Raw genomic sequence first — 16,965 nt, 5'->3', positions numbered from 1 at the left:
CTGAAAGTAAAATATTGTAGAAAAAAACATAGAAACCGTACAAACAATAAACATAAGAAAACTGTAGCAGCTTTATCAATTTAGACAAAATAAATATCAAGACAAGAAATATTATGAGACCAAAAAAGGACCCTTCATAATGGTAAAAGGGTCAATACATCAAGAAGAAATATGCACCTAATAAAACTACAAAAAAGAGATAAATTCCTAGTCTTGCTTGAAGATTTAAACACACTTTCACTCAGTAATTGACAGAAGTAGATGAAAAAAATCAGTAAAGATACAGAAGATCTGAATGACTGTACAGGCAGTCCTTACTTTGAGTCACTCCATATGAGAACTCCGTCCCTGCTTTGCAGTGTTCTGATATGCAGGGTTTTGGTTAACATAGTTCCATGCAGAGTAAGGACTGTCTGTATATGTTTTGGTACAGGTTTTGGTTTTGGTTTTGGAAGTATGTTAATGCCCCACATATTAAAATAAAAACCAGTAAGGATGGAAAGGCAGGGTTGGGAAGGAGTGAAACTGAAAGCAAACAGAAAAAAATAAACCCAGCTATATTTCAAATGAGTAACATAACACACTGAGAAAAATAATCTAATTCATGATTATAGTACTTGACCGTATACCCTTAATCTTGGGTAGAGCAGGGGAGAATTGCAAATAAATCCTTAATTTCTTTTCCTAAGTATGTTTTCTCTACTTATACAGACAAAGCAATTCTGAAACTATTTGAGATGTATTACGGGATTAAGCAAATGAGTAAATTGTGATGTTACTGGGAGCCAGGGTTCAAGGGACAACAATATGAAAGCAGCAAGAACCAAGGCAAGGAACCATGCTATGAGGATGAACTGGAATTAGAAATACTGGGTCAATTCATGATTTCTAAATTATGTATATGTTGTATGTATTATATACCTATAAGTGTCTATATGCTAACTGTCCACTAATGGGGCCTATGATTATATATGAGTAGCAATGAATACACCCAATACCCAGATCTTGGTTTTTAGTATTTTCTACTAAAAGGAACCAGGGCTCTTTGGAAAAATAGCTGATTCTAGGACTGTGACAGAGAAGATACAAAATGAACCTAGAACAGCCTGTTATACCACAAAGTGATAAAGACTTAAAAAATAAATAAATAAAAAAGACAGATTTATGTCAGATGCAGCAGCATACAGGAGCCAGTCTGAAGAAGCTCCTAGAGGCCAAATTTGGGACAACTTAGGCACCAAAATAATTAACGACAGTAAGGAAAAAAATAGGAATCTATGCATCCATGCTGATAATAGATAATTGGGGAATAAGGGAAAACTCCTGGTAATAGAGTAGAATGTCAACTGCTGTGGTTTTCTGTCTTAACATTTGAAAAAATTTTAAATGATGATATTTTTGGAACCCAGTAAAACAAAACACTTCAGAAGCTACTGACAAAATACAGACTTTAGAACAGTGTGACTCAGTGAAGAACTGACCTTAATTAGAATCTCCTATCTATAATTAGGACAGGCTACCCTAAATATACTGCTTTAGAGTACAGAACTCTCACACAACAAAATTTCATAGGCTTTGCCTTCCCCAACTACAATCTTAGTTTGTTTAAAATGTAACTGGTTGATAAAATAAGCCAAAGAAAAGAAAATGTATCTATTACATCAATGTCTTTTAACATAAAGATGTATATGACAATTCCATCTGGAATTTGGTGCCAGAATTTCTTTTCCCCTGAAGAACATGTACAATATACCAGAAAATAAGAACTAAGTAATCCATCAAGTTTCCTTTGCTGCCAGAAAATTGGTCTTTTCTTCTCTATATGGTAATTTTTGATATAATTTATCTTCTATTTAACTGCACATGGGCATATATTTTCTCTGCAAAATACTTCAAATCCTTTAGGATGGAAATAATTTATGAGATAAACTATAAATCTAAAGATAATCTTAACAATATGATTGCAACACGAATGTGAAATTTAATCTTCTAATAGCAGTGCTATGAATACAGCAACTGAGTTCATCTATGGTTAAAAAAATCAGCTTTAGTCAATGCAAAAAAATTTCAGAATGACTGTTTTTAAAAAATTTGACAAATACAAAGTGTTAGAACCAATTCTTACAGGCAAAGTTGTGTTTCTGCCCCCAAGTTTTTAATTGGGAAATTCAAAACTATATTTCAGATACTTAGAAAATAACTTCCCTTTACACTGTGAGACCCTTTGAAAGTAATAAAATTCAAATTCCAGGGGGCACTTGGGTGGCTCAGTCAGTGAAGTGTCTGCCTTTGGCTCGGGTCATGATCTCAGGGTCCTGCGATGGAGCCCCACATCTGGCTCCCTACTCCACGGGGAGTCTGCTTCTCCCTCTCCCTCTGCCGACTCATGCTCTCTCTCAAATAAACAAAATCTTTAAAAAAAAAAAAAAATTCCAGTTCTCACAACCAAATATGCAAAGAAATATACTTTTGTTTAAAGATTTGTTTTCTTCTTGATAAATACTATGATTATATTAAGGCATAATAACAGACACTACTGGTGCACCTGGGCGGTTCAGTCGGTTGAGCATCTGACTCTTGTTTTTGACTCAGGTCATGACCTCGGGGTTGGGGGATAGAGCTCTGCACTGGGCTCCTCGCTCAGCGAGTCTGCTTGTCCCTCTCCCTGTTTCTATCCTCCAACCCCCGTGACTTGTGCAATCTTTCTCAAATTGGTAAATAAAAATCTTAAAAAAAAAACAGAGGCTACATCTATTGAAGGCTTGCTATGCAGCAGGCACTGTGGGTTATGTACCTATCTCTGATCACAATTACCAGCAAAGCAGCAAGCATCCTTGCCCATTCTACAGATGTGCAACTTGTCTAAGGATATACAGCAATAAAAGCACACGGCTAGGATACGCACACAGCACTTTCTAACTCAAATGCCAGTATTATTTCCACTTTATGTTGCCTTCAAAGCATAAAGTTTCCAGTTGTACAACTCCAATATTTCCAAAGCATAAAGTTTTTTTTTCCCCCTACGATACTTCTGATTTGTTTCCTCATTGGTAAAATGCATTTTAAAGCCTTACAACAGGTAAGTTTGATAAAAATCTTCATGCAGACTCTGTAAGTCTGAAACTACATCAAAATAAAGTTAAAAAAAAAAAAAGTCCTCGCAACACAGGCTTTACTTCAAATTATAAAGTTTAAGAAAGCAAAAGAAATCCTCATAGAGAACTATGGTTGTCTGGGCATAATGAGTTTGATGTTCTATTTTATGGACTTGGGAAAAAATTACTACAGTTCCATTATTTTTACCAGATTCAAGGTCAAGTTCTACAAGCCTAAGAAGTAAGCATTTATAAGAATGTTAACCTAAAACTATTAACAATAGTAAATGATACATATGACATTATAACAACCTGAACATGTAGGTAGGTCTCTTTCAAGCAAGAGAAAATGTGAATATTCATGTCTAATTGCTAAAAACCCAGGAAACTTTAACTCATGACAGCATGCTAATTCAAAACAACTTATCCACCTACAAATGGTCCACAGAAATGTTTTAATTTAAATGCTTATGTTCTTGGGGCGCCTTGGTGGCTCAGTGGGTTGAGCATCAGGTCATGATCTCATGGGTCATGGGATCAAACCCCAGGATTGAGCTCTGAGCTCAGCTGGAAGTCCACTTAAGATTCTCTCCCTCCGTCCCTTCCCCATGCACATGCTCTCCCTCTCTCTAAAATAAATAAATAAATCTTTAAAAAAATATTTCTGTTCTTTTAAAAATTTGATCGTTCAATAATTTTATTCTATTTGCCTCAAACCTTTTCATATTACTAAATGAAGTAGTCATGGTAAAAATATCTCAAGAGTCTTAACCTTTAAGTTTCCAAAACTGAAATAAGCATTTTTTTTGTCCTCCCTCCAAAAAAATGGCACTTATTTTTTCTTCCACTTTCTTTACAGTGTCACTTCCTTTCTGCTTTAGAGTTTATAATATATCACACAAGATAAGTTTACATTCAGGAGTAGGAAAAATTATTAAAATATAAATGCTTAGATTACAATAACATGTCCTCTTTAGTTTAAATCCTACAGACTTGGAATTTATCTGACCTGAGAGTTCTACTTCTTATACTAAGAAAAAAGTTTAGAAGAAAAACAATGTAAGTAAGATTTTAATGAGAAGAATATGAAAAGAATGTTTAGAATTCAATTCGAAGACAAAAAGTTAGGGATGAGTAGAAAACAGTAATTTATTCTTTCCTTCATAAACAATTTTAAGTAATCCTTAAACTGTGTGAAAATAACACAGCACCACAATACTAGGTAACTTTACATGGTTGGGTTTATATAGAGAGTGACTGGAAAACACTTTAGATAGTGTGCTTCCTCCCAAGATTAAACTGTCACCTGGGGGAACGTGATGGCAATATAACCGGAGTTTACAGGAGGAACTTAAGAACAGACTATTTTCCCTGCTTTCCCCTTCAACTTCTAGAAATGTGAGAGACTTAAGAACTACTGTCCATGCTTTCTGTATCAAATTCCTAGAAATACTGGTCCTTACTTTTTAATTTTTTGACTAGTGATACAGTAACAAAAATCAAACAATATAAAAGTTTATAGTGAAAAGTCTGCCTCTCACCTTCATCAACCATCATCAACACAGCTCCCTCTCCTATACCCCATAAGAATTTTTACTGGTTTCTTATGTGTTCTTTCAGAGATTCATTATATAGTTCTTTATTAAAACAAAGTAGGATACAAACACTCACAAACTGTAATGCTTTTCTTTGTATCAGTTATCTCCATTCAACATGACCTAAATAATGCCTAACTACACTTGCTCAGTGCCTTCATGAAGTCTTTGATTCAAGGCTGACAGCGAAGCTTTAAGCAAGCAGTATCTCAGATAAGAATGGTGAGCAAAGGTGACACCAATAAATAGCAACAACCAACAGACATATAATCAATCTATAATCCCACCAGCAACATTAAGGCAAAAGAACTAGTTTTTAAAAATTCCTAGCACACTCTCAAATGAATAAATAAAATCTTACTCAACAACAACAAAACAGGGGGATGCCTGGGTGGCTCAGATGGTTAAGTGTCTGCCTTCAGCTCAGGTTATGATCTCCAGGTCCTGGGATCAAGCCCCATGTCAGGCTCCCAGCTCAGTGAGGAGTCTGCTTCTCCCTCTCCCTCTGCCTCTCCCCCTGCTTGTGCTCTCTCTGTCTCTGTCTTGCTCTCAAATGAATAATATCTTTAAAAAATAAAAATAAATAAAAATTCCTAGAACATTATCTCTTTACTACACATTACCTACATCATAGTAAACAAATGTATGCTGAATAAATAATAAATCTCCTTCAAGGCTATCTTTGCAGGTTTGGGGAAGGGTAGATGAGTAGGTAGATAGGGGAGAGTTAAGAAATTTTGTCCAAAATTGCCCTTCTAGTGGCGCCTGGGTGGCACAGCCGTTGAGCGTCTGCCTTCGGCTCAGGGCGTGATCCCGGCGTTATGGGATCGAGCCCCACATCAGGCTCCTCCACTGGGAGCCTGCTTCTTCCTCTCTCACTCCCCCTGCTTGTGTTCCCTCTCTCGCTGGCTGTCTCTATCTCTGTCGAATAAATAAATAAATATTAAAAAAAATTGCCCTTCTAATGTTTAAAAGTTGCTATGACTATTTTGGAAAAGATAATCCAATGGTATGATTGTGAATCTATAAGAAATGTGAATCTACAAGAAAATTCACTGAAAGAAAAAAAGAAACATCTGTTCAAAATTTCCTTAGACACACAGGTCACTTGAAAAATGTCCTTCCTAATGTTAATATGACAAGCCCAAATTATAAATAGATATTTAATAGTCATGCTTACATACCATATTAACTTAGCCAATTCAAATTTAAACTTGTGTAGAGCTGTGTTTTTATTGTATATGTCATTTTACTGTACAGTACGGTCCCTTTTACAAAATCTACAGCATATTCAGTCTTTGATAAAAGAATTCCTTTTTAGTCTTTCTGACATAATGATGTACAATACTGAATCACTCCAAGACAAAACAAAAAAAATGTTTAGCACATTATAGGTATACTTAAAATTAACCTATTAGCAAGGACACAAATATATTAGGTACAAAATATAACTGTGTACTCAGGCACTTGTTTTTATTATGGGCTGGAAATAAAAATAGAAGTGATAAGTACCAAATAAGCGGTACAAACAAGTGTCACAGAAATGTAGCATAAGGACAGTGTACTTATACTGAAATGATTAGGAGACACATTAAAGAGGCAGCTGTTGACGTGGGTCAAGGAAGTTTGGTTTCAAGAAGCAGAAAATGGGGTAGGGCCTTCAGCCTGGAAAACAGTGGGGAGTCAGCACAAGAAGCTTAGTATGGTAAAATACCTAAGGCAGGGAATAGTGAACTATGGTCCATGGGCCAGGTCTAGCCCCCTGCTTGTTTTTGTGCAGCCTATAAACTACCAAAGGTTTTTTCATTTTTAAATGATTGAAAAAAATTATAAGAATATTTCATGACACACAAAAATTATGAAATTTATATGTAGAGTTTTATGGGTACACAGCCATACCATGTACCATCTATGACTGCTTTCATACTATATGGCCAAGCAACAGAGACCATGTGAATCATAAAGCCTAAAATATTTACTATCTGGCCCTTGAGAAAGTTTGCCAACCTCTTCCTTTAGGAAAGCCTATGTGGCTGAGGCACTATGGGTGAGGGGCTGAGAGGAGAAAGAAGCCAGAGAGGTAAGAGGGGCATGTAAGCTATAGCAAGGATTTGGGTCTATATTCTAGTAATGGGGAAGCCATTTAAGAATTTTAAGCAGGAAAGTGACAAGAAGATTAGCATTTTAAAAAGCACATTCTGGGCGTTATATCGGTAACCAGTATTAGGAGAAAAGTAAGGAGGTTAGTATAATAGGTAGTTTAAGCAAGATATGAACACAGTTTAGACTACAGAGCAGGCAAAGTAAAATAAGGAGGCTGGGCAAGATTATTTCTGAGATCTCTTTCAGCTCTAAAATTTTAAGAATCACAGGGCTTTCTAAGTCTGCTTTTGCAACTTTCCAGGGTATTTCCAATTATCACATACAAGTCTCAAAAATGTTATACCCTAAATAGCTCCCCAGTAGTTAGTAAATTAGAAATATGCCAACAGAGCATCAAGCATCTAAAAAGTCTGAGAATTACTGAATGATCCTATCAGAATATTTTCTAAAATACAGTTTATATTTTTTGCAAGCTGGAAAGGACTAGTTTTATGAAATTTATGATTAAAGATTTACAGATCATGCGTAATAAATTAACACAAAGGGGGAACAAACACAAATATGCTTAAATATATTTTCACTGCACTTTCTTTCCCATTGTAGCAATAATTAAACAAAGAACATACCTGCTACATTCTAACAATGTAACTTTAAGGCGGCCTTCAGTAAGCGCCCATTGTTGTATATGGATATGCTCTTCTTCATCTTCCTCAAATCCTTGTGAAGTTTGGAAGGGAAAAAACGGCTTAAACCTGAGAAAAGTAAAGATAAGTCTAAATTTTTGGACAATAAACACCACAGTTTAAAGAGTAATAACAAAAACTACCTGTAGGAAAGCAACATAAAACAAAAACCTAATACTGCATGAGCCCTAAAAATCCGAAGCTTATCATACTCCCCTACAACTAGCAGCAGATGGTGTCTTCTCTGCGGCACCCAGACTTCCTGGGTCTTTTTTGCCATGCCCTCATTGACAAGGCAGGACACTCAGAAGAAAAAGAAAATCTAAAAACCACCATTAGACCCTGAAACTTGGAGGTGGGGTGGGGGCAGGGCAGCAACTCTTTGTGGATCAGATGGGAAGAGTGTTTCTATAGAAGAAGATCAAAATTCAGAATGCACTGTTCCTGGAAACAATAGAATTCATAGTAATTAGTAACATGATAATGATTAATAATAACAACAATTAATGGTAGCAAAGGTATTCATCAGAACCGTCTACTATTTGCCAGGCAGTGTGTTAAGAGCTTTCCAAGCTTTCTCTTATGTAATATTCACAACCCTGAGAGGGTGATAGAACTAGCTTCCCTTTCCAGATGAGAATAGTGAGCCTCATAAGTTAAAGGATTTGTTCAATGTTACACGGTGGCTGGCAAAACTAGAATTCAAGCTAGTCTGACGACATCAAAGCCCAAACACTTCAGTTACCTATGAATAATTCAGGCCTGAATGTGCTTATTCTTTAATACTCTGGTTTTCATGGAGAAGCTTGTGCTGAGTTATGAACTGTAGGCTTTAAAACCTTTAATTTGAAACACAATCCATAACTCCTTCATTAAAGCAAAGGACAAGGAAAATGAAGAGAAAATTGGGCTCAGGGGCCTATAGTTTTCAATTCACCTTACACACTGTGTCACCAGACACGGCAGCTTCAATGGCTTCTCACCAACTACACACAAAAACAGACTGTCAAAAGTTCTTTGTTTCACATCTAAGGTCCACCATAATTAATCTTTCCAATGGCATTGATCCTTATCAGAAACCTTCCTATCGAGAAAGCGTAGTCACCTCATGTACCCTGAAGATACCATGCACGTTCCTGCTTTCCAGGCCTTTTGAACTAACTGAATGTTTTCCCTACGTCTCAAAGCCTAGCCAAATCCTAAATGCTTTCCGTAATTGGCTTTAGGTCCTAGATCACAGCAGAGCACACACACTGCTTTCACTTTTCTTTATTTTGCAGTCACTTAAATTGCTGTGCATTTATGCTTTGAAATCTCAAATGCGGCCTGGTCTCACACTGTTTGTACCCCTCATGCAAACCATCAGGACTCAAGTATGTGTTGAGCTGATTTATAAAAACTCACACTAAAAATGAAATAAACATTTAGAATATATGAATAGCCCACTGCAGTTTATACTGAAAGATATTGATAGAGGGGGAGAAATACTGTTTTACGGTTTCCCAATGAACAGGATCAAAGGAAAAACTTTTTAGGGAAAGATAAGTAGGTATACAAACAATGTTCAGTGCTTTCCTCCAGCTTCTGAATTAAGGGGAAGGCAGAAAGTCCTCCTCAGTGCCTTAATTTGCATTTTAAGTCATTTCATTCAAAAGGGCACCAAATTTTTGAAAGGACAAAAAATTAGGAACTAAATCTATTATGTTAATACATTATTGTAGCTGAGTACTTTCAACACACAAGTCTTACGGCTCCCGTAGAACACATCACTGTCACTCCATAAAACATTACAAAGATCACTATACTATACACAACCATCATTGACTATAACAATTCAGCTAAATCACAGCTGCTCTATCAATCAACTTTTGTCATATATAAACTTAAAATTCAATAAAAACATTTCCCACAGGTGTGTGACTTCAGTGTTCTACGGAATAAAATCTAACTTGGTTTATTAATGCTGCTAGCAGTGTTTGCTAAAAGTGTTTATGCACAAAAGTTACACTAAAATCACAAACTGAACTCCGTTTAAAAATAACACACTAAACAGTGGGATAAAGCTATTTGTTCACCAAGCTAATAAATAAAATCCATACATTCACATTCTCTCAGGCCCCTTGGTTTTCAAAATTTTTAAGTCCAAGGCTTTAAGTATCCCCAAACCCATAAAGAAATCTAAACAATACAGCAGTTAACCCCTTCCTTTTACCTTCCCATCCTACATTATCCTTCTTCAGAATTCATGAACCTTTTCTTCTGTTAACCTATCAACTTAAAAATGTCACTCTTTTCTCATTCGAGTTCCCTGAACAAGCTACTTGTACTTCCTCCTGCAGAAGCCTTAAAAAGCCAACCCAGAAAGATCAACTTCTGAAATGACAGCATGAAGAGCTCCGCTGATCCCCTCTGCAATAAAACTGGTGGGAATTATTAAAATAAAAACAAAACCAGAAAGAAAACACGTAAAGCCTATGAAATGTCCCTAAGGATAAAGAGCAAATGAAGGAAATTTTTTTTTAAATTATTAGTTTTTTTTATTTTCTCTTCTTTATGATTTTTTCTTTTATTTTTTAAATGATTTTTTATTATGTTAGTCACCATACAGTACATCCCCGGTTTCCAATGTAAGGCTCGATGATTCATTAGTTGCGTATAACACCCAGTGCACCATGCAATACGTGCCCTCCTTACTACCCATCACCGGTCTATCCCATTCCCCCACCCCCCTCCCCTCTGAGGCCCTCAGTTTGTTTCTCATAGTCCATAGTCTCTCATGTTTCATTCCCCCTTCTGATTACCCCCCCTTTCTTTACCCCTTTCTTCCCCTACCTATCATCCTATTTCTTATGTTCCATAGATGAGAGAAATCATATGATATTTGACTTTCTCTGCTTGACTTATTTCACTTAGCATTATCTCCTCCAGTGCCGTCCATGTTGCAGCAAATGTTGAGAATTCGTTCTTTCTGAGAGCTGAGTAATATTCCATTGTATATATGGACCACAACTTCTTAATCCAGTCATCTGTTGAAGGGCATCTCGGCTCCTTCCACGATTTAGCTATTGTGGACAACGCTGCTATGAACATTGGGGTGCATATGGCCCTTCTCTTCACTATGTCTGTATCTTTGGGGTAAACACCCAGTAGTGCAATGGCTGGGTCATAGGGTAGCTCAATTTTTAACTTTTTAAGGGACCTCCACACTGTTTTCCAGAGTGGCCGTACCAACTTGCATTCCCACCAACAATGTAGGAGGGATCCCCTTTCTCCACATCCTCTCCAACAATTGTTGTTTCTTGCCTTGTCAATTTTTGCCATTCTAACTGGCGTAAGGTGGTATCTCAGTGTGGTTTTGATTTGAATTTCCCTGATGGCTAATGATTTTGAACATTTTTTCATGTGTCTGTTAGCCATTTGTATGTCTTCATTGGAAAAGTGTCTGTTCATATCTTCTGCCCATTTTTTGATTTATTTGTTTCTCGTGTATTGAGTTTGAGAAGTTCTTTGTAGATCTTGGATACCAGGCTTAATGAAGGAACTTCTATTCAAGAAAATCTACAAAAATTTGGTAAGAAAGGTGTGAGTCTCTGATGCCTAAACCAAAACCACTTCCTCCCACAAGCTCAGCAAGGAAGAGATTCCACACTCGACTGTTGCAGCCAAGAATACAAGCAGTCTCACCTCCAGCTCCCAGTCAAAGGGAGTCACAGTACTGAGACTTCCTCAGAGGAGCAGGACAGCAGTGTTTCTCATCCAGCCTTCTGCTACCTAGTACTGAGGCTAAATTCCAGGCAGGCACAGTCAAGAGATGGGCGCTCCCTTCCTTGACCCTGCCCCCATCTGTGGAATGGAGATTTCACATTGGGCACAGTGCCCTGGTCATCTTTGCTCTGGCTCAGGACACAACGGTTATATGCCAAGAGAGGCAAGCCTGTAGTACCTCAGGCTGCAGCCACCCTCTCCCCCACCTTGCACCCAGCTTCTAGAGTGGGGGTGTCACTCACAGAGAAGTCTGCCATTGTTCCACACCCAGCTCCAGAGCCCTGGCTCAAAATTTTTGCTAAGGCGGCTGGAAAGGGAAAGACATGCCATGAAAAAAGCTCCTGATCTCTTCCCAAAGGAACTAACTTCATTTACCATAGAATATGGAGCTCAAACCTAAGTGTGCTCTTAAGAACAATGGAGGTTGTGACGTCAGGCAACTGGAAGGAGATTCTTGGATTTAATGAAGATACAGCCTATAATAAAGGCTGCCTAGTTTACAAGAAATAAGAGAGCTGGGTGATCTCTCCTGGGGTCAGAACAAATATCAAACACAGACCTCAGAAATGATTCCTTCAAAGCCACAATTTGACTGGATTAGATGGTAGAACAATACATGCCCCAGGGTACTGGTGAAAACAATAGGCACAATGGGGGTAGAGGGTAGACTTCCTAAAACAACCCAGGCAATCACTAAAAAACAAATAAACCCTGGGAAGGGTGACCAGTGCTCAAAGTTGCTACAATATTATCTAAAATATATGATTTCCAACAAAAATTATGAAGCATGCAAAGAATCAGGAAAGCAGAATTCTTTCTGACCCATAAAACAGAAAGCAGGCAACACAAACTGCCAGCGAGAATGACCAGGTGTTGGAGTTAATAGAAAAGGACTTTAAAATAGCCATTACAAATATGTTCACAAAAAATTTTAATAGCACAATTAAAGAGGTAAAGGGAGGTATTATGCCAATGTCACATCAAATAGAGAATATCAATAAAAATATAGGAATTATGTATATTTAAAAAAATGTAGGAATTCCAGAGCTGAAAACAAGTAACTGAAATACATTCACCAAAAGGGCTCTCAACCATAAATACGAACTGGCAGAAGGAGTGAAATTGAAGATAGAGCAACAGAGGTTATGTAAGCCAAAGAACAAAGAAAAAAAATAAAGAAAAATGAACAAAGCCTTAGAGAAATGTGGGAGATCATTAAGTACACCAACACACACATAATGGGAGTGCCAAAGGGAGGGAAAGAGAGGAGAGGGGGAGAGGGAGGGGACAGGAAAAAATAGTGAAAGAAGTAATAGAGGCAGGCAGTAAGCTCTAAAGCCACAATCATATGATTCCATTCATATGAAAATCCGGAATAGAGAAATCTACAGAGACAGAAAGTACATTAGTACTTAGGGTTGGGGTACCAGGAGGGTTAGGAGGAGGACAGCTGAAGGGTAGGGGGTTTTCTTTTTCGAGGTGATAAAACAGCTCTAAGAGGGACGGTGGTGATGGTTGTATGTATCTGTCAATATACTAAAAATCATTAAATTGTAAGCTTTAAATAGGTGAATTTTATGGAATATGAATTATACCTGAATAAAACTGTTAAAAAAGTCCCAACCCAGTTATCCAGAAAGAATTTCTCTTATTGTTGCTTTGATATGTAAATGCTTGCTTAGAATTATCTGATTAAATAAGAAACAAAAGCATAAATGACAGCTCCGTTAAAATAACTTATAGCCCCTTTCAAGGCTTATGAAAAACAAAGATTTATTAAACAGTTACCATACCAGCTACTGACTAAACGCCTCATTTGCTCACTTAATCCTTACCATCACCCCAAAACTGGGCATTAGCAGGTCTAAGCAGGTCTTAGAGGTCTCACAAATACTATACACTGAAGCCAAAACTGAAACTTATATTAGTCTGCAAACTTATATTAGGGCTGCTGAAACAGAATATCACAAAATGTGTGGCTTAAAAAACAGAAATTTATTTTCTCACAGTTCTGGAGGCTGGAAGTCAAGATTAAGGTACCAAGAGGTTTGATTTCTGGTGAGGCCTCTCTCCTTGGCTTGCAGACAGGCACCTTCTTCCTGTGTCCTCTCATGGCTTTTTCTCTCTGCACATACACTCCCGATGTTTCTTCCTCTTCTTATAAAGGACACTGGTCCTACTGGATTAAGGCTCCATCCTTATGGCCTCACTTAACCTAATTACCTCATGAAAGGCCCTACCTCAAACACCATTACGCTGAGGGTTAGGGCTTCAACATACAAATCTGGGGGAACACAATTCAGTCGACAACAGAACTCAAATGTAACTCCAGAGCCTGGTCTATAGTCCCTGAGGTTGATTTGATTGCCACCCAGTTTTCTGCAGGAATAATGCACTAAACCTGGACTGAAGGTACCCAGCAAAGACACTCATGGTTTCACATATATTATTGTTCTTGATCCATAAAGTAACATGGTGAAACACAGGTGCAAATCATTTTTTCATTTCACACAGAAAAGGAAACAAGTTCAGAAGAAAACAAACAGACTGCTGGAGACTGCATCCTTTATTAAAAAGTTGCATGAAGGGGTGCCTGGGTGGCACAGTCGTTAAGCGTCTGCCTTCGGCTCAGGGTGTGATCCCGGCGTTCTGGGATCGAGCCCTGCATCAGGCTCCTCCGCTGGAAGCCTGCTTCTTCCTCTCCCACTCCCCCTGCTTGTGTTCCCTCTCTCGCTGGCTATCTCTCTCTGTCAAATAAATAAATAAAATCTTTAAAAAAAAGTTACATGAAAATAAATGCCAGCAAAATGAGGGCATAAAGCAAGAAATAAGAAAGTGATCCAGAAAACAGTGGATCCAAGTCCAGGAAAACAATGATATCCTACACCCAAAAGACAGGTAAGTGACAAGCCAAGAGAAGCCTGGTATGGAACAGGTGAAGAAGGCTCCAAGAAGATCTCTAGGAAATAAGGGGAACTGACAAGATAGGCAGAAGGAATGAGAAGGGAGAGGTTAATTTTTCATTTAAATCTTGAAAATTTGGTAAAGGCAATTAGGTAAAAAAGAATTCAAATTTGATTATAGGGATATACTGCTTTGAATGGCACAAAGATTTTGAAATTGGAATACAGTGAAGGAAACTTAAATCTGGGTATTAGGTAGCTCTACAATAAGGAAAAATCATACAGACATAGTAACAATGTAAACACATAGACCAGTCAAAGAAGACAACTCTGAACAGAACATAAATGTTATCAATTATATATAAATAAGCATGTAGTTCAATTTATGAATTGAAAACAATGATCATAACTAGATTAGGAGTGGCACCTGAGTGGCTCAGTCAGTTAAATGTCTGCCTTCAGCTCACATCATAATCCCAGAGTCCTGGGATTGAGCCCCGCATCGCACTCCCCGCTCAACGAGGAGGCTGTTTCTCCTTCTCCCTCTCACTGCAGCTCCCCCTACTTGTGCTATGTCAAACAAATAAATAAAATCTTTAAAAAAACAAAAAAACTAGATTAGAAGGCAGAGGGAAGGTGAGAGAGGGCATCACCTAACTAAATCCTTACCTACCTCAGAAAGAAGTTAATCAATAGACAATGTCTGAAATTGTTAAATCAAGAACCTCCATATAACATTGTTGAGCAATACAGAGATAACACCATAATCAATTAGCAAAGTTAACTTTACCGAGTATTTACTATATACAAAGTATTACATTTATTAATTTTTAAACAATTCTATGAGATGAGCACCATAATTCCCCCATTTTGTAGATGAGGAAATGGAGACCCAGTAGTTAAACAGCTTGCTCAAGGTTATACACCTAGTAAGCAGTGTAGCCAAAATAAGAATCTAAGCAGTCAGGCTCCCAAATCTGTGTTCTTAATCAGTACCTCTTAAAAGCTGTTAAAAACGGAAAGTTACAAATGGTTGCTTCTGAAAAGTCTGACTTAGGTGAGGAAAGTAGAGGATTTTGGGAAGTGACTGCTGACTTTCATTTAAGTCCTTCTGTTATATTTGATTTTTTATTTGATTTTTTTTTTTTAAAGATTTTGTTTTTATTTATTCGACAGAGATAGAGACAGCCAGCGAGAGAGGGATCACAAGCAGGGGGAGTGGGAGAGGAAGAAGCAGGCTCATAGCGGAGGAGCCTGATGTGGGGCTCGATCCCATAACGCCAGGATCACGCCCTGAGCCGAAGGCAGACGCTTAACCGCTGTGCCACCCAGGCGCCCCTGATTTTTTATTTGATTTTTAAATTATGTACATTAACTAAAATGAAAGACAATACCAAATGCTGGAGAAGATGTGAAACTGCTAGTGTAGACTATTAGAACTACTTTGAAAACTGTGGCAATATTTACTAAACCTGAAAAGATACATAACCTGTGACCCAGCAAACCTACTCCTAGATATATCCAACAGAAATGCCCACAAATGTATAAGAATATTCTTAACAGTGCTATCCAACGGTTCATCAACAACAGAAGGGATAAACTGAGGTACACAGTGGAATACTCCACAGCAAACACAATGAACTATATCCATACACAATGACATGGATTAATTTCACAAAGGTACTGCTGAGCTACATGAAGAATCTAGAAAAACAATGAGTGCATACAGTACGGCTCAATTTATATAAAGTTCAAAAACAGATAAAATAATAAAAACCAACCCCAAAGCAATGGCGACAGAAGCCAAGATAGTAGCTACTCTTAGGCAGAGCAGGGAGGGTAGTGAATGGATGGCATATGAAGGACTTCTTGACCACTGGTAATATTCTATTTGCTTGCTCTGAACGCTCTTCTGTTCACTTTGTAAATATGCACTGAACTGAATTTTATAATTAGTGCGCATTTTAAGGGGTGAGTTGTATTTCTGTAAAAGTTTAAAAGAAATACCATGTTTAATTTAAAAATGTACATTACTTTGGTAACATTTTAAAAATATACAGTATTTAAATTTTACACCTACGAGAGAAGCCAAGCCTTCTTCTCGTATGTGGATCTGAATCTTTTTTAATGTCTAAAATAGGTTTTTTCTCTAAGATGTTTCTTCAAGAATGCTCTATAAGCACCCTGAATGCCAGCTGGTGACATCTCCATCACATGGCAGCAGTAAAACTGTTTGCAAACACTGTGATCTTTAGAGAAAGAGGGTTTACTACAAACCCAATATAAAAATAGTCTGAGGTCTAAATCTACTCTTGACTTCAGCATGGGCTTGTGTGTCTTTGCCAAAGTAATAAATCTGCTCAAGTTTTCAGCTCAATAAAAGGGAAACCTTACTAACAATTAGAGCAAGTAAAAAAAAAAAAAAAGGCACAGCTGTTTCACTGCACTGCATACCTTTATCTCCAGGAATACTCAGGCAGAAGTTGGATGAGACTTTGTCAAGGAGGGAGGGTGTCTTGAAAACAACACAGAAGTTAGAATCATACAATCCCAACTCCTAGGGATTTGTTTCAAAATGATCAGGGGAGGGGAGTGTGGGGAGACAGAGATGGTCAAAAGTGGCCATAAGTTAACGACTGTCTGCTATGGATTATGGGGGTTTACTGAACTCTTAACTTCTGAGTAAGTTTGAAATTCTCCATAACGAAGAATTAGAAGAGGTTTTTCTGCATACTAAAACTTCAGTTCTCTCTTCGTATCTCCTTTCTCTTCTATACTTTCTTTAGCAACATCACTTGCTCTCACTGTTTCCGCAAGTTAT

At 37.6% G+C, this 16,965-nt stretch overlaps 1 protein-coding gene across 1 annotated transcript in view; it reads right to left on the bottom strand.

Annotated features, from left to right (window-relative positions):
* PDZD8 (PDZ domain containing 8) overlaps positions 1-16,965 on the bottom strand; it is an 83,394-nt gene that overhangs the window by 49,867 nt on the left and 16,562 nt on the right. Inside the window, exon 2 of the mRNA XM_026494223.4 lies at positions 7,420-7,545. Coding sequence (XP_026350008.1) covers positions 7,420-7,545 — 126 coding nt within the window. The remainder of the gene's footprint in view (positions 1-7,419; positions 7,546-16,965) is intronic.

This window comes from Ursus arctos, unplaced genomic scaffold (genome assembly GCF_023065955.2).
Source record: "Ursus arctos isolate Adak ecotype North America unplaced genomic scaffold, UrsArc2.0 scaffold_7, whole genome shotgun sequence".
NCBI lineage: Eukaryota > Metazoa > Chordata > Mammalia > Carnivora > Ursidae > Ursus > Ursus arctos.
This window is presented reverse-complemented; position numbering and strand designations above follow the sequence as displayed.